The sequence below is a fragment of the Pseudophryne corroboree genome, chromosome 5 (assembly GCF_028390025.1).
Source record: "Pseudophryne corroboree isolate aPseCor3 chromosome 5, aPseCor3.hap2, whole genome shotgun sequence".
Lineage (NCBI taxonomy): Eukaryota > Metazoa > Chordata > Amphibia > Anura > Myobatrachidae > Pseudophryne > Pseudophryne corroboree.
In genome coordinates, this window is record NC_086448.1 from 706,024,208 (window position 1) to 706,045,678 (window position 21,471).

Genomic DNA, 21,471 nt, shown 5'->3' on the forward strand with positions numbered 1-21,471 from the left:
GTTTTAGATTAGGTTTTTTATTTTCAGTGAGACCTGCTGGCAACAGGCTCACTGCATCGAGGGACTAAGGGGAGAAGAAGCGAACTCACCTGCGTGCAGAGTGGATTGGGCTTCTTAGGCTACTGGACATTAGCTCCAGAGGGACGATCACAGGCCCAGCTTGGATGGGTCCCAGAGCCGCGCCGCCGGCCCCCTTACAGAGCCAGAAGGCAGAAGAGGTCCGGAAAATCGGCGGCAGAAGACGTCCTGTCTTCAACAAGGTAGCGCACAGCACTGCAGCTGTGCGCCATTGCTCTCAGCACACTTCACACTTCGGTCACTGAGGGTGCAGGGCGCTGGGGGGGGGGGCTATATGGGCTATATGGATGCATTTAACCCCTGCCAGAATCCATAAAAAAGCAGGAGAAAAGTCCGTGAAAAAGGGGCGGAGCCTATCTCCTCAGCACACTGGCGCCATTTTCCCTCACAGCTCCGTTGGAGGGAAGCTCCCTGTCTCTCCCCTGCAGTCACTACACTACAGAAAGGGTTAAAAAAAGAGAAGGGGGGCACTAATTAGGCGCAGTATTAACTATACAGCAGCTATAAGGGGAAAAACACTTATATAAGGTTATCTCTGTATATATATAGCGCTCTGGTGTGTGCTGGCAAACTCTCCCTCTGTCTCCCCAAAGGGCTAGTGGGGTCCTGTCCTCTATCAGAGCATTCCCTGTGTGTGTGCTGTATGTCGGTACTTTTGTGTCGACATGTATAAGGAGAAAAATTATGTGGAGACGGAGCAGATTGCCTGTAATAGTGATGTCACCCCCTAGGGGGTCGACACCTGAGTGGATGAACTGTTGGAAGGAATTACGTGACAGTGTCAGCTCTGTATAAAAGACAGTGGTTGACATGAGACAGCCGGCTACTCAGCTTGTGCCTGTCCAGACGTCTCATAGGCCGTCAGGGGCTCTAAAGCGCCCGTTACCTCAGATGGCAGATATAGACGCCGACACGGATACTGACTCCAGTGTCGACGGTGAAGAGACGAATGTGACTTCCAGTAGGGCCACACGTTACATGATTGAGGCAATGAAAAATGTTTTACACATTTCTGATAATACGAGTACCACCAAAAAAAGGGGTATTATGTTCGGTGAGGAAAAACTACCTGTAGTTTTCCTGAATCTGAGAAATTAAATGAGGTGTGTGATGATGCGTGGGTTTCCCCCGATAACAACGGATAATTTCTAAAATGTTATTGGCATTATATCCTTTCCCGCCAGAGGTTAGGGTGCGTTGGGAAACACCCCCTAGGGGGGATAAAGCGCTCACACGCTTGTAAGGGCTCTACCTTCGCCTGAGATGGCCGCCCTTAAGGATCCTGCTGATAGAAAGCAGGAGGGTATCCTAAAAGGTATTTACACACATACTGGTGTTATACTGCGACCAGCAATCGCCTCAGCCTGGATGTGCAGTGCTGGGTTGGCGTGGTCGGATTCCCTGACTGAAAATATTGATACCCTAGATAGGGACAGTATATTTTTGCCTATAGAGCATTTAAAAGATGCATTTTTATATATGCGTGATGCACAGCGGAATATTTGCCGACTGGCATCAAGTCTAAGCGCGTTGTCCATTTCTACCAGTAGAGGGTTATGGACACGTCAGTGGTCAGGTGATGCGTATTCCAAACGGCATTTGGAAGTATTGCTTTATTAAGGGAGGAGTTATTTGGGGTCGGTCTTTCAGACCTGGTGGCCACGGCAACAGCTGGGAATTCCACGTTTGTACCCCAGGTCGCCTCTCAACATGAGAAGACGCCGTATTATCAGGCGCAGTCTTTTCGTGGACAAGCGGGCAAAAGGTTCCTCATTTCTGCCCCGTGACAGAGGGAGAGGAAAAAGGCTGCAGAAATCAGCCAGTTCCCAGGAACAGAAACCCTCTCCCGCCTCTGCCAAGCCCTCAGTATACGCTGGGGCTTTACAAGCAGAATCAGGCACGGTGGGGGGCCCGTCTCAATGAATTTCAGCGCGCAGTGGGCTCACTCGCAAGTAGACCCCTGGATCCTTCACGTGATATCTCAGGGGTACAAATTAGAATTCGAGACGTCTCCCCCTCGCCGTTTCCTAAAGTCGGCTTTACCGATGTCTCCTTCTGACAGGGAGACAGTTTTGGAAGCCATTCACAAGCTGTATTCCCAGCAGGTGATAATCAAGATACCCCTCCTGCAACAGGGAACGGGGTATTATTCCACACTGTTGTGGTACCGAAGCCGGACGGCTCGGTGAGACCGATTCTAAATCTAAAATCTTTGAACACTTACGTACAGAGGTTCAAATTCAAGATTGAGTCACTCAGAGCAGTGATTGCGAACCTGGAAGAAGGGGACTACATGATGTCTCGGGACATCAAGGATGCTTGCCTTCATGTCAAAATTTACCCTTCTCACCAAGGGTACCTCAGGTTTATGGTACAGAACTGTCACTATCAGTTCAGACGCTGCCGTATGGATGGTACACGGCACCCCGGGTCTTTACCAAGGTAATGGCCGAAATGATGATATTCCTTCGAAGGAAGTGAATTTTAGTTATCCCTTCCTTGGACAATTCCCTGATAAGGGTAAGATCCAGGGAACAGTTGGAGGTCGGTGTAGCACTATCTCAGGTAGTGTTGCGGCAGCACGATTGGATTCTCAATATTCCAAAATCGCACCTGGTTCCGACGACGTGTCTTCTGTTCCTAGGGATGATCCTGGACACAGTCCAGAAAAAGGTGTTTCTTCCGGAGGAGAAAGCCAGGGAGTTATCCGAGCTAGTCAGGAACCTCCTAAAACCGAGCCAAGTCTCAGTGCATCAATGCACAAGGGTTCTGGGTAAAATGGTGGCTTCCTACGAAGCAATCCCATTCGGCAGATTCCACGCAAGAACTTTCTAGTGGGACCTGCTGGACAAATGGTCCGGATCGCATCTTCAGATGCATCAGCGGATAACCCTGTCACCAAGGACAAGGGTGTCCCTCCTGTGGTGGTTGCAGAGTGCTCATCTTCTAGAGGGCCGCAGATTAGGCATTCAGGACTGGGTCCTGGTGACCACGGATGCCAGCCTGCGAGGCTGGGGAGCAGTCACACAGGGAAGGAATATCCAGGGCTTATGGTCAAGCCTGGAGACATCACTTCACATAAATATCCTGAAGCTAAGGGACATTTACAATGCTCTAAGCTTAGCAAGACCTCTGCTTCAAGGTCAGCCGGTGTTGATCCAGTCGGACAACATCACGGCAGTCACCCACGTAAACAGACAGGGTGGCACAAGAAGCAGGAGGGCAATGGCAGAAGCTGCAAGGATTCTTCGCTGGGCAGAAAATCATGTGATAGCACTGTCAGCAGTATTCATTCCGGGAGTGGACAACTGGGAAGCAGACTTCCTCAGCACGACCTCCACCCGGGAGAGTGGGGACTTCACCCAGAAGTCTTCCACATGATTAAAAACTCGACAGGTATTGCGCCAGGTCCAGGGACCCTCAGGCAATAAGCTGTAGACGCTCTGGTAACACCGTGGGTGTACCAGTCAGGGTATGTGTTCCCTCCTCTGCCTCTCATACCCAAGGTACTGAGATTGATAAGATGGAGAGGAGTAAGCACTATATTCGTGGTTCCGGATTGGCCAAGAAGGACTTGGTAACCGGAACTTCAAGAGATGCTCACGGAGGATCCGTGGCCTCTACCTCTAAGAAGGGACCTGCTCCAGCAAGGACCCTGTCTGTTCCAAGACTTACCGCGGCTGCGTTTGACGGCATGGCGGTTCAACGCCGGATCCTGAAGGAAAAAAGTTATTCCGGATGAAGTCATCCCTATCCTGATCAAAGCCAGGAAGGATGTAACCGCAAAAACATTATCACCGCAATTGGCGAAAATATGTTGCGTGGTGCGAGGCCAGGAAGGCCCGACGGAGGAAATTCAACTGGGTCGATTCCTACATTTCCTGCAAACAGGAGTGTCTATGGGCCTGAAATTGGGGTCCATTAAGGTTCAAATTTCGGCCCTGTCAATTTTCTTCCAAAAAGAACTAGCTTCAGTCCCTGAAGTTCAGACGTTTGTAAAAGGGGTACTGCATATACAGCCTCCTTTTGTGCCTCCAGTGGCACTTGGGATCTCAATGTAGTTTTGGGTTCCAAAAGTCACATTGGTTTGAACCACTTAAATCTGTGGAGTTAAAATATCTCACATGGAAAGTGGTCATGCTGTTGGCCCTGGCCTGGGCCAGGCGCGTGTCAGAATTGGCGGCTTTATCCTGAAAAAGCCCTTATCTGATTTTCCATTCGGACAGGGCGGAATTGAGGACTCGTCCTCAGTTTCTCCCCAAGGTGGTTTCAGCGTCTCACCTGAACCAACCTATTGGTGGTGCCTGCGGCTACTAGGGACTTGGAGGCCTCCAAGTTGCTAGACGTTGTCAGTGCCCTGAAAATATATGTTTCCAGGACGGCTGGAGTCAGGAAATCTGACTCGCTGTTTATCCTGTGTGCACCCAACAAGCTGGGTGCTCCTGCTTCTAAGCAGACTATTGCTCGTTGGATTTGTAGTACAATTCAGCTTGCACATTCTGTGGCAGGCCTGCCACAGCCAAAAATCTGTAAATGCCCACTCCACAAGGAAGGGGGGCTCATCTTGGGCGGCTGCCCGAGGGGTCTCGGCTTTACAACTTTGCCGAGCAGCTACTTGGTCAGGAGCAAATACGTTTGTAAAATTCTACAAAATTGATATCCTGGCTGAGGAGGACCTGGAGTTCTCTCATTTGGTGCTGCAGAGTCATCCGCACTCTCCCGCCCGTTTGGGAGCTTTGGTATAATCCCCATGGTCCTTACGGAGTCCCCAGCATCCACTTAGGACGTTAGAGAAAATAAGAATTTACTTACCGATAATTCTATTTCTCATAGTCCGTAGTGGATGCTGGGCGCCCATCCCAAGTGCGGATTGTCTGCAATACTTGTACATAGTTATTGTTACAAAAATCGGGTTATTATTGTTGTGAGCCATCTTTCAGAGGCTCCTCTGTTATCATGCTGTTAACTGGGTTCAGATCACAGGTTATACGGTGTGATTGGTGTGGCTGGTATGAGTCTTACCCGGGATTCAAAATCCTTCCTTATTGTGTACGCTCGTCCGGGCACAGTATCCTAACTGAGGCTTGGAGGAGGGTCATAGGGGGAGGAGCCAGTGCACACCAGATAGTCCTAAAGCTTTCTTTAGATGTGCCCAGTCTCCTGCGGAGCCGCTATTCCCCATGGTCCTTACGGAGTCCCCAGCATCCACTACGGACTATGAGAAATAGAATTATCGGTAAGTAAATTCTTATTTTTTCCGAGCAGCTACTTGGTCAGGGGAAAACACGTTTGCTAAGTTTTACAAGTTTGACACCTTGGCCTATGAGGACCTACAGTTTGGTCAATCGGTGCTGCAGGGTCATCCGCACTCTTCCGCCCGTACTGGAGCTTTGGTATAACCCCATGGTACTGAAGTGAACCCCAGCATCCTCTAGGACGTATGAGAAAACAGGATTTTAATACCTACCGGTAAATCCTTTTCTCCTAGTCCGTATAGCATGCTGGGCACCCAGTCCAGTGCGTACTTTACCTGCAGTTGTTAATTTATTAAAAATGTTTTCAGCACGGTTGCTGTAATGTTCATGCCCGTTGGCATGTGTTTTGTTGAACGCCATGTGTACGGCATGGTTGAGGTGTGAGCTGGTATGATTCTCACCATTAACTTAAAAGTAAATCCTTTTCTCAAAATGTCTGTCTCACTGGGCACAGTTCCTATACTGAGGTCTGGAGGAGGGGCATAGAGGGAGGAGCCAGTTCACACTCTGAAAAAGTCTTAAAGTGCCCATGGCTCCTGCGGAACAGTCTGTGCCCCATGGTACTGAAGTGGACCCCAGCATCCTCTACGGACTAGGAGAAAAGGATTTACCGGTAGGTATTAAAATCCTGTTTTTATTGGTTAACAGTATTGCAGCTCCTAATTTTCTTCTGTCCTGAGCTATCTGCCCTTGTACCAATGGTTTCTCTGTCAGACTTCTATACCTGATGTGCTGTATACATTTGTGCTAGCATGTTTTTATTCAATACAGAAATGCTTAGTTGTGCACAGTATACCATTCATTAGCATTAAAGTGTATCCTAAACAACAGCATTCATTGTTACATTTTTAATACAGTTTTGTTTTTTGTTTTTGGAAAGTATTGAAATTGGAATAGCCAACTGCACAGAGAACAAAGCATCTATAACCGATAAAGCAACAGAAAGGTAAGTGTGGTGTTGTTGTTGTTGTTGTTGTTGTTATTATTATTATTATCATCCTTTATATGCCACCACAAAGGATCCGCAGGGCCCATTACAGAGTACGTAACCAAATGAGCAACACAAGAAATCAGCACTTACAGTTCAAGACAATATACAGTAGGACATGTACGGAAAACCAGGGGTTAGGTGCCATCAAAGGGAGTATGGAGTATAAGATAGTGTAAGTAAGAGAAGGAAAGGCACATGAGGGGAGAAGGTCCTGCTATTGCGAGCTTACAATATAAAGTACAATCTAAAAGTCTTTAGTACATTACTAACACTAGTATATCTGAAGTATGTCCAGCTCCAGTCTATGCAGATATGCCAGTGTGGACGTTCAACTAGGACTCAATCACGAATACCTTCTGGGTCCTCTAGTCTTTTGGAAAAGCCCAGGACCCCCCTCTCAATTTGCTGTCTATCCTTCTAATTGGGTATACATTTTTCCAGTGCCACTTGGCTCATCCACTACAGTTAATCTAGACTGGTGTTGGCCTAGACTCCACTGCTTCTCCCCCCAGTCTACTTGGTAATCAAGAAGGTGCACGGATTTCCATCCTGCTGGTATCACGCTCACTCCTCAAGCTCTCCTGCAGTACATCCTCCAGTTCCTTGATCAACTCCCACACTGCACCTCATCATCTGGGCTCCAGCATTCTAAGATCCACCTGCTGCTGTTCTACCATTTTCCGTTAAAATTTTTGAACCTCACAAAACAAACAATAAAATTAATAGCTGTAATGTGTCCTCCTATGATGATTCTATGCACTGACCGAGTAGAGTAACATGAGTAGTATTAATATATACATGCACTGGTCTAATCAGTCTGGCGCTATAATCTGAGATGTGAGATCAATTCCCAGCATGTATCAGAATACGGGGTGAAAAAGAGAAGGGTGAGAGTGGTGATGGCGCTGTATGAAATTGCCGTGCCTGCCCGAAGGGGGGGGGGCTATTGGAGTCCCCTATAGACTCTGGAAAAAATTGGCAGTGGTAGAGAGGTTCGCTCCCCCTTATTCGTGTGGCGCCCGAAATCAGTCTATTGCTGGGTGTCAATAACAGATGTCAGCAATTAAAATAATGGATATTTAATGAAACATTAATATGCACAATAAAAACATGTGAAATTGTGACTAAAAACAAGAGTGGAGACTGTACTGGCAGGAAAAAGTCATACCGGTGAAGGAAAAATGGAGCCACAGGTGTCAGACAAGCAAGGTATCCCGGGATATACCCTGCTTAGGCTCCAAAGAGTTTAATCCCACCAGCCGTCGATGGAAAGTTCTGGATGTCCGTCCGTGTTGAAGATAGGCACAGCAGGGCAGCGCTGACGCGTTTCGGCACTATCCTGTCCCTTTTTCAAAGCAAAAGGGACAGGATAGTCCCGAAACGCGTCAGCGCTGCCCTGCTGTGCCTATCTTCAACACGGACGAACATCCAGGACTTTCCATCGAAGTCTGGTGGGATTAAACTCTTTGGAGCCTAAGCAGGGTATATCCCGGGATACCTTGCTTGTCTGACACCTGTGGCTCCATTTTTCCTTCACCGTTATGACTTTTTCCTGCCAGTACAGTCTCCACTCTTGTTTTTAGTCACAATTTCACATGTTTTTATTGTGCATATTAATGTTTCATTAAATATCCATTATTTTAATTGCTGACATCTGTTATTGACACCCAGCAATAGACTGATTTCGGGCGCCACACAAATAAGGGGGAGCGAACCTCTCTACCACTGCCAATGTATCAGAATACATCCATATTATCTCTGAACCATAAATCAATAATAGGAAAAGTAGGCAAGCAAATAAGACATTGAAATATGTTTGTCAAATAGTTCCCTAATGGGAATAAATGTGTACCTCCTGGCAAGAATATTGTACAAAAGAACAATTTTTGTTCTTCTTGGAACAATTCTACATATTTACACATTACCGCTATTGATTTTATAGTTACTTCTTCCGTGTTGTTTTGTGAGGTTCATAATTTTTAACGTACATAATAAAAGTAAAGTTCTATATTGTATTATACCTCCAATTCTGGTGGTTTAGTGCCCCAAACAGGAGAGTATCTATTATTTTTTTATTTTATATTTTTAGTTTACCTATATACTTAATTTACTCTCACAGTATGAGTGCTGATTGTCTATTTATACAGTGATTTACTTACCATAGAGTTAATCCACTGTGCTCTTACATATACTATTTAGGATTCTGTACAAGTGCTTCGGTCTTTTTCTCTTTTTCCTTGATACATGATTTATTTTATACCCCTTGAACCACCATCTGCACAAACACCCCTATTCTTATCCTTCCCTTTGAAGCATGTTCCCACAGGGTACCATGCTGTACAGGGAGTTCAAAAAGTCCTTCTGCAGTGGCTGTGTGCTAAGCAGGCCTCGCAGAGAATGTGTTAAGTAATATGACAACATAGCTGTTTTTAAACACTTTCTCTCTAGCATCCATAAGGGATATTGGGGAATTTAGTACGATGGGGTATAGACAGGGTTCACTGGGTGTGTTGGCTCCTCCCCTCTATGCCTCCTCCCATAGGCAGTTCAGAAAAAAAGTGCCCTCAGGAGAGGATGCACATCTCTGAGCTCCAGAGAGCTTTCTTCAATTTCTTTTTAATGTTTGTTATTTTTAGTATGCTGTCTGGGCAACAGCATACCTGCACCGTGGGAGGTGGGGGTGGGGAGGGAGGGGAGCTGTCACTGGCCTTGCGAGGTGCAGAGCTGCTTCCCTGCTGCAGGACTAACGTCCTGAGGGGTTGTTGTTCAGCAGGGCACTGCTCCTTGGCTGTCACAATCGCAGCACGCCGCACACCCCTAACAGTGCCTGAAGGTGACGTCTGTGGTGAGGACAAACCGGGGGCCCTGCTAGGGGGGTCCCCCGGTTCAAAGTGGGGCTGAACGCGGGCGTGGCATACAGGAGCCTCTGGGGGGGCTCCCGCTAGGGTCCCCCGTGTAGACTGGCTGACAATCGCTTGAACTAGCACTTGTGTGACATTTTTAATCAAACAGGAGACCTTGCCAGTATAAATAATCACTGTAGCTCCAGCACCATTGGAGAGGGCGGAGCTACCTCAGAGCGGGACCAGAGGCATTTTGGTGCCTTCCTCTTCTTAATGCAACCATATACAACACACACAGCGCTTCCTGCCTCACAAGACACGCTGGAAAACTGGTAAGGGGGTGTAGCAAAGTGGGAGAGCCGCCATTGTACACTATCTGGGTCCTCTACAGGGGTGTAGTATGGCTGACCGCCGGTCAGCATACCAACGCCGGGATCACGGCAGGGAGAAGCGAGTGCAACAAGCCCCTTGTGGGCTCGGTGGCGACCTGCGATCGCCACGGGTTATATTCCTACTCTATGGGTGCCTTGGACATCCACAAGTGGAAATAGTCCTATTGGTCGGCATAGTGAGGGGGCGGGATTTTTGGGGGAGGTCATGTGACCGTTGGTCTGCTGACCGCCGGTCACATGAATACCACCCCTCTACAGGACAGACATTATTAGTGTTTACTGTGATATAGTTAGCTGTCAGCCTCATTGGGGCTGTGCAGCTAGGGGTGTGCTAGTGTCCTTCTCTCTGTGTGTCTACTCTCACATACAGTAAGGGCATGCTTGAGATATTTTACTGTGTATGTGTATGTTACTGTGCTTACTGTGAAACATGGGTAAACACAAGCTGTGCAGTGTATGTCACACTAGATTCTCTCCAGTATTATCTGATTCTGTTTCTTGTGAACAATGCAGCCAATCTTCAGAAATCAGTGAAGGAGCTGGAGGAGAGGGTCCAGAGCCCGCATGGCTAGGGTCTCTGAAAAATATGATGTCTGATATGTCATCCCAGCTCACTGCTAATGTTCAGAAAACTCAGCTACTACAACAGGCTGTTGCAGTTTTAGCTGCTAGGGCAAATGTTACACAGCCCCCCTCCTCTCATGCAGGACCACAAAAGCGTGGTTTGACTGCTCTACTATCTGACAAAGATGAGGATATACAGGAGGATGGGGAGGACTTGGACCCCGTTAGTGGGGATACCGATTCTGCTCAGGGTTTTGAACCCCTAATTCTGGCTATACGGGATGTGTTGAGGACACTGCGTCACAGCAGTCGTTTTTCTTTACACAAAACAAGAGCCTAATGTCACTTTCCCTGATTCTGCAGAGTTAGATGACCTATTCAAGTTGGCCTGGAAAAATCCGGACAAAAAATTCCAAGTGTCAAAAAGTTTTTGTGCACTTTCCCATTTGCTCCTGAAGATAGGAACTCCCGGGGGTTGATGTATCAGTCTCTCGACTGTCCAAAAAGGTAGTGCTGCCTGCCCCGGGCTCCTTTACCATAAAGGATCCTGGGGATAGGAAAATAGAAGCTACACTTCTAAAATCTATTTACATGGCAGCAGGTGTATTGCAAAGGCTGGTCATTGCAGGTTGCTGGATGACCCATGCCATTCATTCATGGGCCACTCAAATTCAGGAGGGCCTCTCGGGGGCTATGCCCCCGGTCACTATGGTGACCCTCCTAAAGCACATTCAGGACGCTACACACGTCCTCTGTGATTCCCTCAAGGAGATGGGGAACATTAATGCTAGGACCTCTGCATGGCAGTGTCGTTGCGCAGGGCCTTGTAGTTGCGTCAGTGGATAGCGGACACGGAATCCATACGCAGTGTGGAATCCCTCGCCTTTTCAGGGGAATGGCTCTTTGGGGTTGAATTGGATACATTGATTTCCAAAGTTACGGATGGAAAATTCACGTTTCTCCCCTCTGGGGCCCCGCCGGCGAGACGCTCCTACCCAGGGCCGTCTGTACAGTCCTTTCGGTCTCACAGATTTCGATCTAAGGCCAGAGGTGCCTCCAATGCGGCTAGAGGCACCATAGGTAAGTCAAGAAAGCCTGCAGGCACCAGCTCTCAGGAATAGACCACCAGTTCTGCTTCCACTAAGACCTCAGCATGACAATGCCCACCCACCTCGAGGGGATCTCGAGGTGGGAGCTTGATTGCGTCACTTCAGCCGCGTCTGGGAGGCTTCCTGCCATGATACCTGGGTCAAGGATCTCGCTTCTCAAGGCTTCAAGCTGGAGTTCGACAGTGCTCCTCCCCAATGATTTTTCAAATCAAGCTTACCAGCTTTGGAAGATATGCAGGTTACGTTGCAACAGGCCATCCTAAAGTTGTTCCAGTCCCACGTCATTGTGCCAGTACCAATACCACAACGAGGCAAGGGTTATTACTCCAACCTGTTTGTGGTGCCGAAACTGGAGGGTTCGGTAAGGCCCATTTTGAATCTAAAGTCCTTGAATCCTTACCTGAAGGTGTTCAAGTTCAAAATGGATCCCTTGCGAGCAGTAATTACGGGCCTGGAAGAACAGGAATTCATGGTTTCCTTGGCTATCAAGGACGCCTACCTCCATATTCCAATTTGCACACCTCATCAGGCATACCTGAGGTTTACCCTGCTGGACAATCACTACCAATTCCAGGCACTGCCCTTCGGCCTGTCCACAGCTCCGAGGGTGTTCACAAAGGTGATGGCGTAAATGATGATGATCCGGGTCCAGGGAGTCCATATTGTCCCTTACCTGGACGATCATCTGATCAAAGCAAGATCCAGGGAGCTTTTGTTGCTCCATATAGACCGCACTATCAAACTTCTGTAAATTGAGGATCCACCCATAGCGTGACAGAAGTCCCACCTGGAGCCAACTCAGCGCTCCTGTTCCTGGGGATGTTGCTGGATACTGTGGCCCAGAAAGTGTTCCTACCAGAGGACAAGGTGAGAACACTTCAGGAGATAGTCCGCATGGTGCTCCAACCTACTCAAGTGTCCATCCATCTTTGCATAATATTGTTCGGGAAAAATGGTCGCCTCATACGAGGTGATCCAATATGGGAGGTTCCGTGCCAGAACTTTTCAGCTGGGGCACAGTTCCCGGGCAGATGGTCAGCCCACGAAAGCCTCCTTCCGACAACATTCTGGAACTTCGGGCGATCTACAGTGCTCTGCTTCAGGCCTCTCCTCTGCTCTGGGATCACGCAATCCAAGCACGGTCGGACAATGCCACATCAGTGGCGTACATCAATTGGCAAGGAGGGACAAAAAGCAGAGCCTGCATGCGAGAGTTGTCAAGGATACTCCTCTGTGCAGAAAGAAATGCAAGAGCAATGTCTGCAATCTTCACCCCGGGAGTAGACAACTGGGAAGCGGACTTCCTGAGTCGTCACAATCTCCACCCAGGGGAGTGGGGTCTCCACCAGCAGGTTTTCCAGCAGATTATCCACCGGTGGGGCTGCTCACAGATAGACATGATGGCCTCTCGTCTCAACAAGAAGCTTCACTGGTATTGCTCATGAACCAGGGACCCTCAGACGAGGGCAGTAGATGCACTGACGTCGCCTTGGCCTTATCGGCTGGTCTACCTGTTTCCTCCGAGTCCGTTGCTCCCAAGGGTGCTCAAGCGCATCAGAAATCAGGAAGCCCAGGCAATTCTGATTGCCCCGGATCGGCCTCTGAGGGCGTGGTACGCGGATTTTCTGGACATGTCAGTCGAAAACCCTTGGCCTCTACCTCTCAGAGATGTTCTTCAACAAGGACCGTTCGTCTACCCGGACTTACGGCGACTTCGTTTGACGGCATGGAGGTTGAGCGGAACATCCTAGCTCACAAGGGCTTTTCCGAAAAGGTTATTGCTACCATGGTTCAGGCCGGGAAGCCTGTGACGTCAAAACACTATCATCATATCTGGAGAAGCTATGTCTCTTGGTGAGAAGAACGCACGTATCCGCCTGCGGAGTTCCACTTGGGACGTTTCTTACTTTGCTTGGTGCACAGCTAACAATCATGACACTTACAAGTTTAGTACGGCCAAACTTTTGACCTTCCTACAACGGGGCCTGGGCTTGGGCCTTCGTCTGGCCTCCATCAAGGTTCATATTTGTCAGTGTGGTTTCAGAGAAAAATTGCGACTCTGCCTGATGTTCATACATTCACTCAGGGAGGTTGAATCCGTAACACACCCTATGTCCCCGCCTGTGGCTCCTTGGGATTTGTCGATGATTCTGGGGGCCTTGCAAGAGGAGGACTGGTAGTACAGGTGCATCTGGCTCAGAGAGGCAAGGGGTTCTATTCACCACTGTTTCTAGTCCCGACAAATGGGTCCTCTCGGCTCAACCTCAATTCCTTGAACAAATTTGTGAGGGTCCCAAGATTCGTATGGAAACTCATCGCTTTATTGTTCTGGCCTTGGAACCTGGGGATTATATGGTCTCCCTGAACATAGCTTACCTGCATATTCCCATTGCAATGTCGCATCAGCAGTACCTGGGGTTTGCGGTTGGCAACCTCCATTACCAGTTTCGGGCGTTAACTTTTGGTTTGGCCACGACTCCGCGAGTCTTCACCATGGTCATGGCGGTAATGACGGCTGTACCCCGCCGTCAAGGGGTCAGGATCCTGACGTATCTGGACGATTTGTTGATCCTGGTGAATTCTCCTGAAATTCTCCTACGCCATCTGGATCTGATGTTCAAGTTTCTGCAAGCCCACGGGTAGCTCATTAACTGGAAGAAATCTTCCCTGGTCCCTGCTCAGAGCATGGTGCACCTGGGAGCGTTGTTAGACACTCATAACCAGCGGTTGTTCTTGTCTCAGGAGAAAGTTCTGAAGCTTCAGGACAGGATTTGATGCTTCCTATCTCGGCCGCAAGTGTTGATACATTCGACGAGGCAAGTGCTAGGTCTCATGGTGTCTGCTTTCGACATAGTGGAGTTCGCACAATTCATTCCCGCCCTCTACAGAAATTGATTCTTGCCAAGTGGGAAGGCCTGCCTCTTTGGATCAGGTCTCACATGATCTCCTTGTCTCCGGAGGTCCGTCTGTCACTGAGCTGGTGGCTTCAGGATTAACGATTGAGCAGGGGTTGTCCTTTCTGGATCTCCAACTGGGTCCTTCTGACGACGGATGCCAGTCTGAGAGGTTGGGGTGCGGTGTTGGAGCAACACTCCCTTCAGGGTCGGTGGACCAAGGAGGAGTCTCTCCTCCCGATAAACATTCTGGAACTGCGGGCAGTGTTCAATGCCCTGAACTTGGCCCAGCATTTAATACAGAACAGACCTGTTCAAGTACAATCGGACAACGCCACCACGGTGGCGTACATAAATCATCAAGGCGGCACTCGCAGCCGTATGGCAATGAGGGAAGTTTCAAGAATTCTTCAGTGGGCAGAATGCCATCTGCCAGCCATATCGGCAGTGTTCATCCCGGGGGTCCTGATCTGGGAAGCGGACTTCCTCAGTCGTCAGAACGTACACGCCGGAGAGTGGAGCCTCCTTCCAGAAGTATTTCAACTCCTAGTGGAGAAGTGGGGCCTCCCAGATGTGGACCTGATGGCATCTCGACACAATCACAAGGTTCCGGTCTTCGGAGCAAAGACAAGGGATCCTCAAGCAGTGTTCGTGGACGCACTGGCAATTCCATGGAACTTTCGGCTGCCATACGTGTCCCCTCTGGTGTCACTCCTGCCCAGAGTATTAAGAAAATTCAAGCAAGAAGGAGGAATCCTACTTCTGCTCGCTCCAGCATGGCCCAGACGGCACTGGTTCTCAGATCTTCAGGGTCTATCGTTAGAGCGTCCTCTTCTGCTTCCACAATGACCAGACCTCCTCGTTCAGGGCCCTTGTGTCTACCAGGATCTGGCCCGGCTGGCTTTGACGGCGTGGCTCTCCAAGCTTCCGTCTTATCATAGGGTCTGGAATTCTTACTTTCCTTGGTGCGCCACTGACCATTATGACGCTAAGAAGTTTAGTACGGCCAAACATTTGGCCTTTCTACAACGGGGTCTGGACTTGGGCCTTCGTCTGGCCTCCATCAAGGTTCATATTTCTGCCTTGTCTGTTTGGTTCCAGAGAAAAATTGCGACTTTACCTGATCACTCAGGGTGTGTTGCGAATTTAACCTCCTTATGTCCCGCCTGTGGCTCCTTGGGACTTGTCTGTGTTTCTGGGGGCATTGCAAGAGTCTCTGTTTGAGCCTCTTGAATCTGCAGCCTTTAAGTGGCTTTCTCTTAAGGTATCGTTTCTGCTGGCTATTGCCTCTGCTAGTCGGGTGTCGGATCTGGGTGCCTTGTCTTGTAGGTCCCCATATCTGATTTTTCACCATGACCTGGCAGTTCTTCGAACACGTCCCGGGTACTTACCTAAGGTGGTGTCTTCTTTCCACCTTTGCCTCTCCTGCATTGTCTTCCAAAGAGCAGTCTTTGGATGTGGTACGGGCTTTCCGTATCTATGTGAAGAGAACTGCATCCCTTCGGAAGTTTGGTTTTCACAAACGTGGCTGGCCTACTCACAAGCTGACCCTGGCCAGATGGATTAGATTGGTGATTGCAGATGCTTATGTACAGGCTGGCCTTCCAGCTCCTGCTACCATCAAGGCCCATTCTACTCGGTCTGTTGGACCTTCTTGGGCAGCCCGCTGTGGTGCGACCCTTGAACAATTGTGCAAGGCGGCTACGTGGTCCTCAATAAATACGTTCATAAGGTTTTATGCCTTCAATACATCCGCCTCCCAGGATGCTTCCTTTGGACGCCGGGTTCTTGTGCCCGCTACAGTGCTTTAGGACATCCCCAATGTCATTCCCTGTGGAGCCCAGTGTACCCTGCAGCAGAAAACGAGATTTATGGTAAGAACTTACAGTTGTTAAATCTTTTTCTGCGAGGGCTCCACAGGGCGCCCACCCTGACGCACTTAGGGGGTCATTCCGAGTTGTTCGCTCGTTATATTTTTCTCACAACGGAGCGATTTGTCGCTAATGCGCATGCGCAATGTCCGCAGTGCGACTGCGCCAAGTAAATTTGCTATGCAGTTAGGTATTTTACTCACGGCATTACGAGGTTTTTTCTGCGTTCTGGTGTTCGTAATGTGATTGACAGGAAGTGGGTGTTTCTGGGCGGAAACTGGCAGTTTTATGGGTGTGTGCGAAAAAACGCTACCGTTTCTGGGAAAAACGCGGGAGTGGCTGAAGAAACGGAGGAGTGTCTGGCCGAACGCTGGGAGTGTTTGTGACGTCAAACCAGGAACGAAACTGACTGAACTGATCGCAGTTGCCGAGTAAGTGTGGAGCTACTCAGAAACTGCTAAGAAGTGTCTATTCGCAATTTTGCTAATCTTTCGTTCGCAATTTTGATAAGCTAAGATTCACTCCCAGTAGGCGGCGGCTTAGCGTGTGCAAAGCTGCTAAAAGCAGCTTGCGAGCGAACAACTCTGAATGAGGGCCTTAGCTTCTTTGTGTTGGTATGGCAGTAGCCACTGACATTTTCTCCTGTTGTGAGAATGTGGTGTATGTGGCTACTAATGGTTGTTGTCTCTTTTTTTACCTACTACTGCATTGGACTGGTTAACAAAAACTGAGCTCCTGTGCACAGAGGCGGGGTTATAGAGGAGGCGGCGCTATGCATTCTGAGAAGAAGGTCAAAGCTTTGAGCCTGTTGGTGCCTTGGATCAAGATCCTACTCTACACCCCAATGTCATTCCCTGTGGAGCCCAGTATACCTCGCAGAAAGAGATTTAACAACGGTAAGTTCTTACCATAAATCTCGTTTTTTCACCGTGACCGAGCTGTCCTGGTTATCTACCTAGGGTGGTATCTTCTTTCCACCTTAACCAAGAGATTGTGGTTCCGGCCTTTATCTCTTCTAAATTGTCATCCAAAGAGCGGTCTTTGGACGTGGTATGGGCTCTCTGTATCTATGTTAAGAGGACAGCTTCCATTCGGAAGTCTGATTCTCTCTTTGTACTTTTTGGTTTTCACAAACGTGGCTGGCCTGCGAATAAGCAGACCCTGGCCAGATGGATTAGAATGGTGATTGCACGTGCTTATGTACAGACTGGCGTTCCAGCTCCTGCTACCATCAAAGCCCATTCTTCTGGGTCGGTTGGCCCTTCTTGGGCGGCCCGCCGTGGTGCGACCCTACGTGGTCTTTAGTGAACACGTTCATAAGATTCTATGCCTTCGATACTTCCGCCTCCCAGGATGCTTCCTTTGGACGCTGGGTTCTTGTGCCCTTTTTAATTACCTACTGGTAAATCCTTTTCTCGTAGGCCATAAGGGATATTGAGCGCCCGCCTCAGTGCGTTGACTTCTGTACTGGTTCTCTTTTATGTGGTTAACTGTTCAGCTGTTGCTGTTGTTTCCAGCCGTTGCTGGTCGTTGTATGTTAGTGGTGTGCTGGTTTATAAATCTCACCACTCTTTGTTGTCATGTTTCCTTCTCTCATATATGTCCTTTCTCCTTCAGGCACGTTTTTACCTATAGCTGCCTGTGGGAGGGGGCATAGAGGGGAGGAGCCAGCACACCCAGTTGAAGAAATTTTAAAGTGCACCGGCTCCTTTGGACCCCATCTATACCCCATATTACTAGATTCCCCAATATCCTTTATGGACTAAGAGAAAAGGATTTACCGGTAGGTAATTTAAAATCCTATTATTTACATGAAATAAAAAAAAATGTGTTAGTTACTTACTTACCTACATTAAGTGTTTAAAAGTGTCCCTATTTAGCATCCCATAGCTGCAGAGAAGAAAGTGCTCACTGTGGAGGGACTTTTTGAACTCCACGTATCTTTTCAATATTTTTTCTTTACACTTTCTTGAAGCATCCATGGTCTTCCATTCTCAAGAAACCTTCACTTGACCACTCCTCCCATTCTTAACTACCATCCCATATCTTTCCTCCCATATAAATCCAAGATCTTTAAGCAACCATCTACAACCATCTCACCCACTTCTTTTCCAATTTCCGTGACCCATTCCAATCAGTTTTTAGTCTCTTCGCTCAACTGAAACTGCCCTCACCAGATCACGTTGACCTCCTCACAGCCAGTTATGTATTCTTATACTACTTGACCTCAGTTTGCGTTTGACACCGTTGGTAACCCCCTCCTGCATCAAACTTTCCCCACTTTTTATTTTCATTGTTCACATTCTACCTGTCCAACCACTCAGTCATATCATATCTACGCCTACCTCTACCTCCCTCTACTTCCGCTTCCCATTAGGTCCCTCAAATTTTCTCCTAAATCTTAATTTATCTGAGCTTATACGTTCCTTTGTCTTCTGATAGCACCTCTCTGATTATTCAAAATTTTACTTTTCTTTCTATGCTCTCTCTCTCCCTCTGTCGTCTCCTGTGTCACCTCCTGTCTGTCAACCATCTCATCCTGGCATAACATTTTCTGAAAATAAAGATCTTTATAACTGAATGAGTAATTTTTCACAGCCCAACTCCCTCCTCTCCCACTCTTTCCTTTGCTGATAATGTCTCCATCTCCTTTGTTCCCAGAATCAGACTTTGACCTTTCTTTTCCCCTCTCCAGCCTCAATCTTTAAAGTTGTTGTTTTTTTTTTTTTGTTTTTTTTTTACTGTGCTGCTTCCTTCATCTGGAGCACTGTCCCAGCCTTCAAACATGTCCTTAAAACTAGCTTACCACTCCCGCACCTAAAGGGCCATGCACACCAGACGATTTTTTTTTAACAGATATGGACGATATAGACCATTTTGATTGATATATCGTTCAAGTCATCTAGTGTGTATGGCCCCCCGACGGCCGATGCGCGCACCCGTGCTCGTTAAGAGCAGGTCGAGGGTCGGCCATGCATGCAGCTAAATGTGAGCAATGTCACTTGTGACATCGCTCATCACGGCATGTGTGTACGGAGCCGTGATGAGCAATGTGCACAATGTGACATTGCTCCTCCTCACAGACCGTCCCCGGCTTCATCTTACCAGCCACTGCCGCCCGCCCCGCCGCCAGCACAGCCACAGCCTCTTCCTTCACACAGAGCCGCACAGCCTCTTCTTCCTTCACACGGAGCCGCACAGCCACAGCCTCTTCTTCCTTCAGTGTACAGTCACCGCTGCCCCACTAATGTACAGCCCACATCCACTGTACACCAATGATTCTCACCCACTGCCCCACCAATGTACAAGCCACATTTAAATAAGGACAGTGCAGGGAGACAAAACATAGCATTACAGTAAATAAATAACAGAAATAGAGTACAAGTAACAGAGCACCACACGTTTTCAAGACATAATACAGCTAAGATGTAAGTATTGATGGAGTGATCATCGTACTACTAGAGGCTGGTGGCCATAGATGGAGATGAGCCTTTACTAGCAGGAAAAAGATGGTCGTTGAGTAGGGGAGAGCTGCGAGTGAAATGTGTTGAGACGAGGGCTTAGATAACAAGAGGAAAGAGGGCCCTGCTCTGAAGAGCTAACAATCTAGTGGGGAGGGGCAACAGACAGATGACAAGAGGTGCAGGCAAGTGGGAGGTAGCCTGATGGCAGTATGCAAGCAAAGCTGATATGTTCACGGCATGAGGCAGGGGGGTGGAGTCGCGGCTTCAGCACTGGGTAATGCATCGGGAAGGTATGCTTTGATGAATAGGTGGGTTTTTAGTGCCCGTTTGAAGCTTTGCAAGGTCGGGGAGAGTCTAATGGAGCAGGGGAGTGCGTTCCACTGAAGGGGTGCAGCACGGGCAAAATCCTGAACTCGTGCATGGGAAGCTGTGACCAGGGCGGTGGAGAGGCGACGGTCATTAGTCGACCGTAGGGGACGGGAGGGAGTATGAAGGGAAAGGAGGTTGGAGATGTAGGGAGCAGTGGAATTAGAGATGGCCTTGTATGTGAGGGTGAGGAGTTTGAAGAGGATTCTGTAGGGGAATGGGAGCCAGTGTAGATTTTTTTGAAGGGGAGTGGCAGATGTGGTGCGGCGGGAGAGGAAGATAAGCCTAGCTGCGGAGTTCAGGACAGATTGGAGGGGAGCAAGATGGGAGCAAGCGAGGCCAGTGAGGAGGACATTGCAGTAGTCAAGTCGTGAGATGTCCAGTGAGTGGATGATGAGTTTAGTTGCACTCTGGGAGAGATATGGCCTGATACGAGCAATCTTGCGTAGCTGGAAACGACAGGATTGTGCCAGAGCTTGGATGTGGGGTGCAAAGGAGAGGGAGGAGTCAAGAGTGATGCCCAAGCAGCGGAGTTGGGGAAAGGGGGAGATGGTGGTGTTGTCAACAATGATGGAGATATTGGTCGGGGGTGTTGCTCTGGATGGGGGGAAGATGATGAGTTCAGTTTTGTCCATGTTGAGCTTTAGAGAGCGTTCAGACATCCAGGAGGAGATTGCGGAGAGGCAGCTGGAAAGCTGAGAGAGGACAGAGGGGGACAGATCAGGAGATGAGAGCTAGAGTTGTGTGTCATCAGCATAGAGGTGTAATTGAAGGCCAAATGAGTTAATGAGCGCACCCAGGGAAGAGGTATACAGGGAGAACAGAAGGGGTCCAAGGACAGAACCCTGAGGGACACCAACAGGAAGGATGGAAGGGTGTGAGGTGGTGCTGGAGGCAGACACAGAGAAGGAGCGGTTAGTGAGGTAAGAAGAAAACCAGTCAAGGACAGTGCTAGAGAGGCCAGCGTTTTGGAGTGTGCGGAGGAGGAGAGGATGATCTACGGTGTCAAAGGCAGCAGAGAGGTCCAGAAGGATGAGCAGAGAGAAGTGGCCCTTGGATTTGGCCGAAAGCAGGTCATTGGTGACTTTCACCAGGGCAGTCTCAGTTGATTGGAGTGGGCGAAAGCCAGATTGTAGTGGATCGAGGATGGAGTTGTCAGAGAGGTAGCTTGTGAGACGGCTGTAGACTAGTCGTTCAAGTAATTTGGAGGCGAAAGGGAGAAGAGAGATGGGGCGGTAGTTAGTGGGTGATGAGGGGTCGAGGTTGGGTTTTTTGAGAATAGGAGAGACCAGAGCATGTTTGAATGGTGAGGGGAAGATGCCGGTGGAGAGGGACAGGTTAAAGAGGTGAGCAAGGTGGGAGCAGGCAGTGGGGGAGAGGGAGCGGAGAAGACGGGAGGGAAGGGGGTCCAGGGGGCAGGTGGAGGGGGGGGGGGGATAAGATGAGGGAGTGGACTTCCTTTTCTGAAGTGGGACAGAAGGAGGACAGGGTGGGATAGATGGAGGGGAGGGATAAAGGGGGCAGGGGGGTAGCAGAGGGGTGACGGCGGGAGATGTCGTGTTGGATGTCCTCAATTTTGGAGATGAAGATGGAGGCAAAGTCAGTGGCAGTGAGGGAGGATGGGAGGGGGGCGAAGGAGAGTGT

The 21,471-nt window shown here is 48.9% G+C and overlaps 1 protein-coding gene across 3 annotated transcripts in view; it reads left to right on the forward strand.

Annotated features, from left to right (window-relative positions):
* Positions 1 to 21,471, forward strand: part of TERF1 (telomeric repeat binding factor 1) — a 192,452-nt gene that overhangs the window by 93,960 nt on the left and 77,021 nt on the right. For all 3 annotated transcript variants that reach the window (XM_063923919.1, XM_063923917.1, XM_063923918.1), the window contains exon 10: positions 6,214 to 6,279. In XM_063923919.1, coding sequence (XP_063779989.1) covers positions 6,214 to 6,279 — 66 coding nt within the window. The remainder of the gene's footprint in view (positions 1 to 6,213; positions 6,280 to 21,471) is intronic.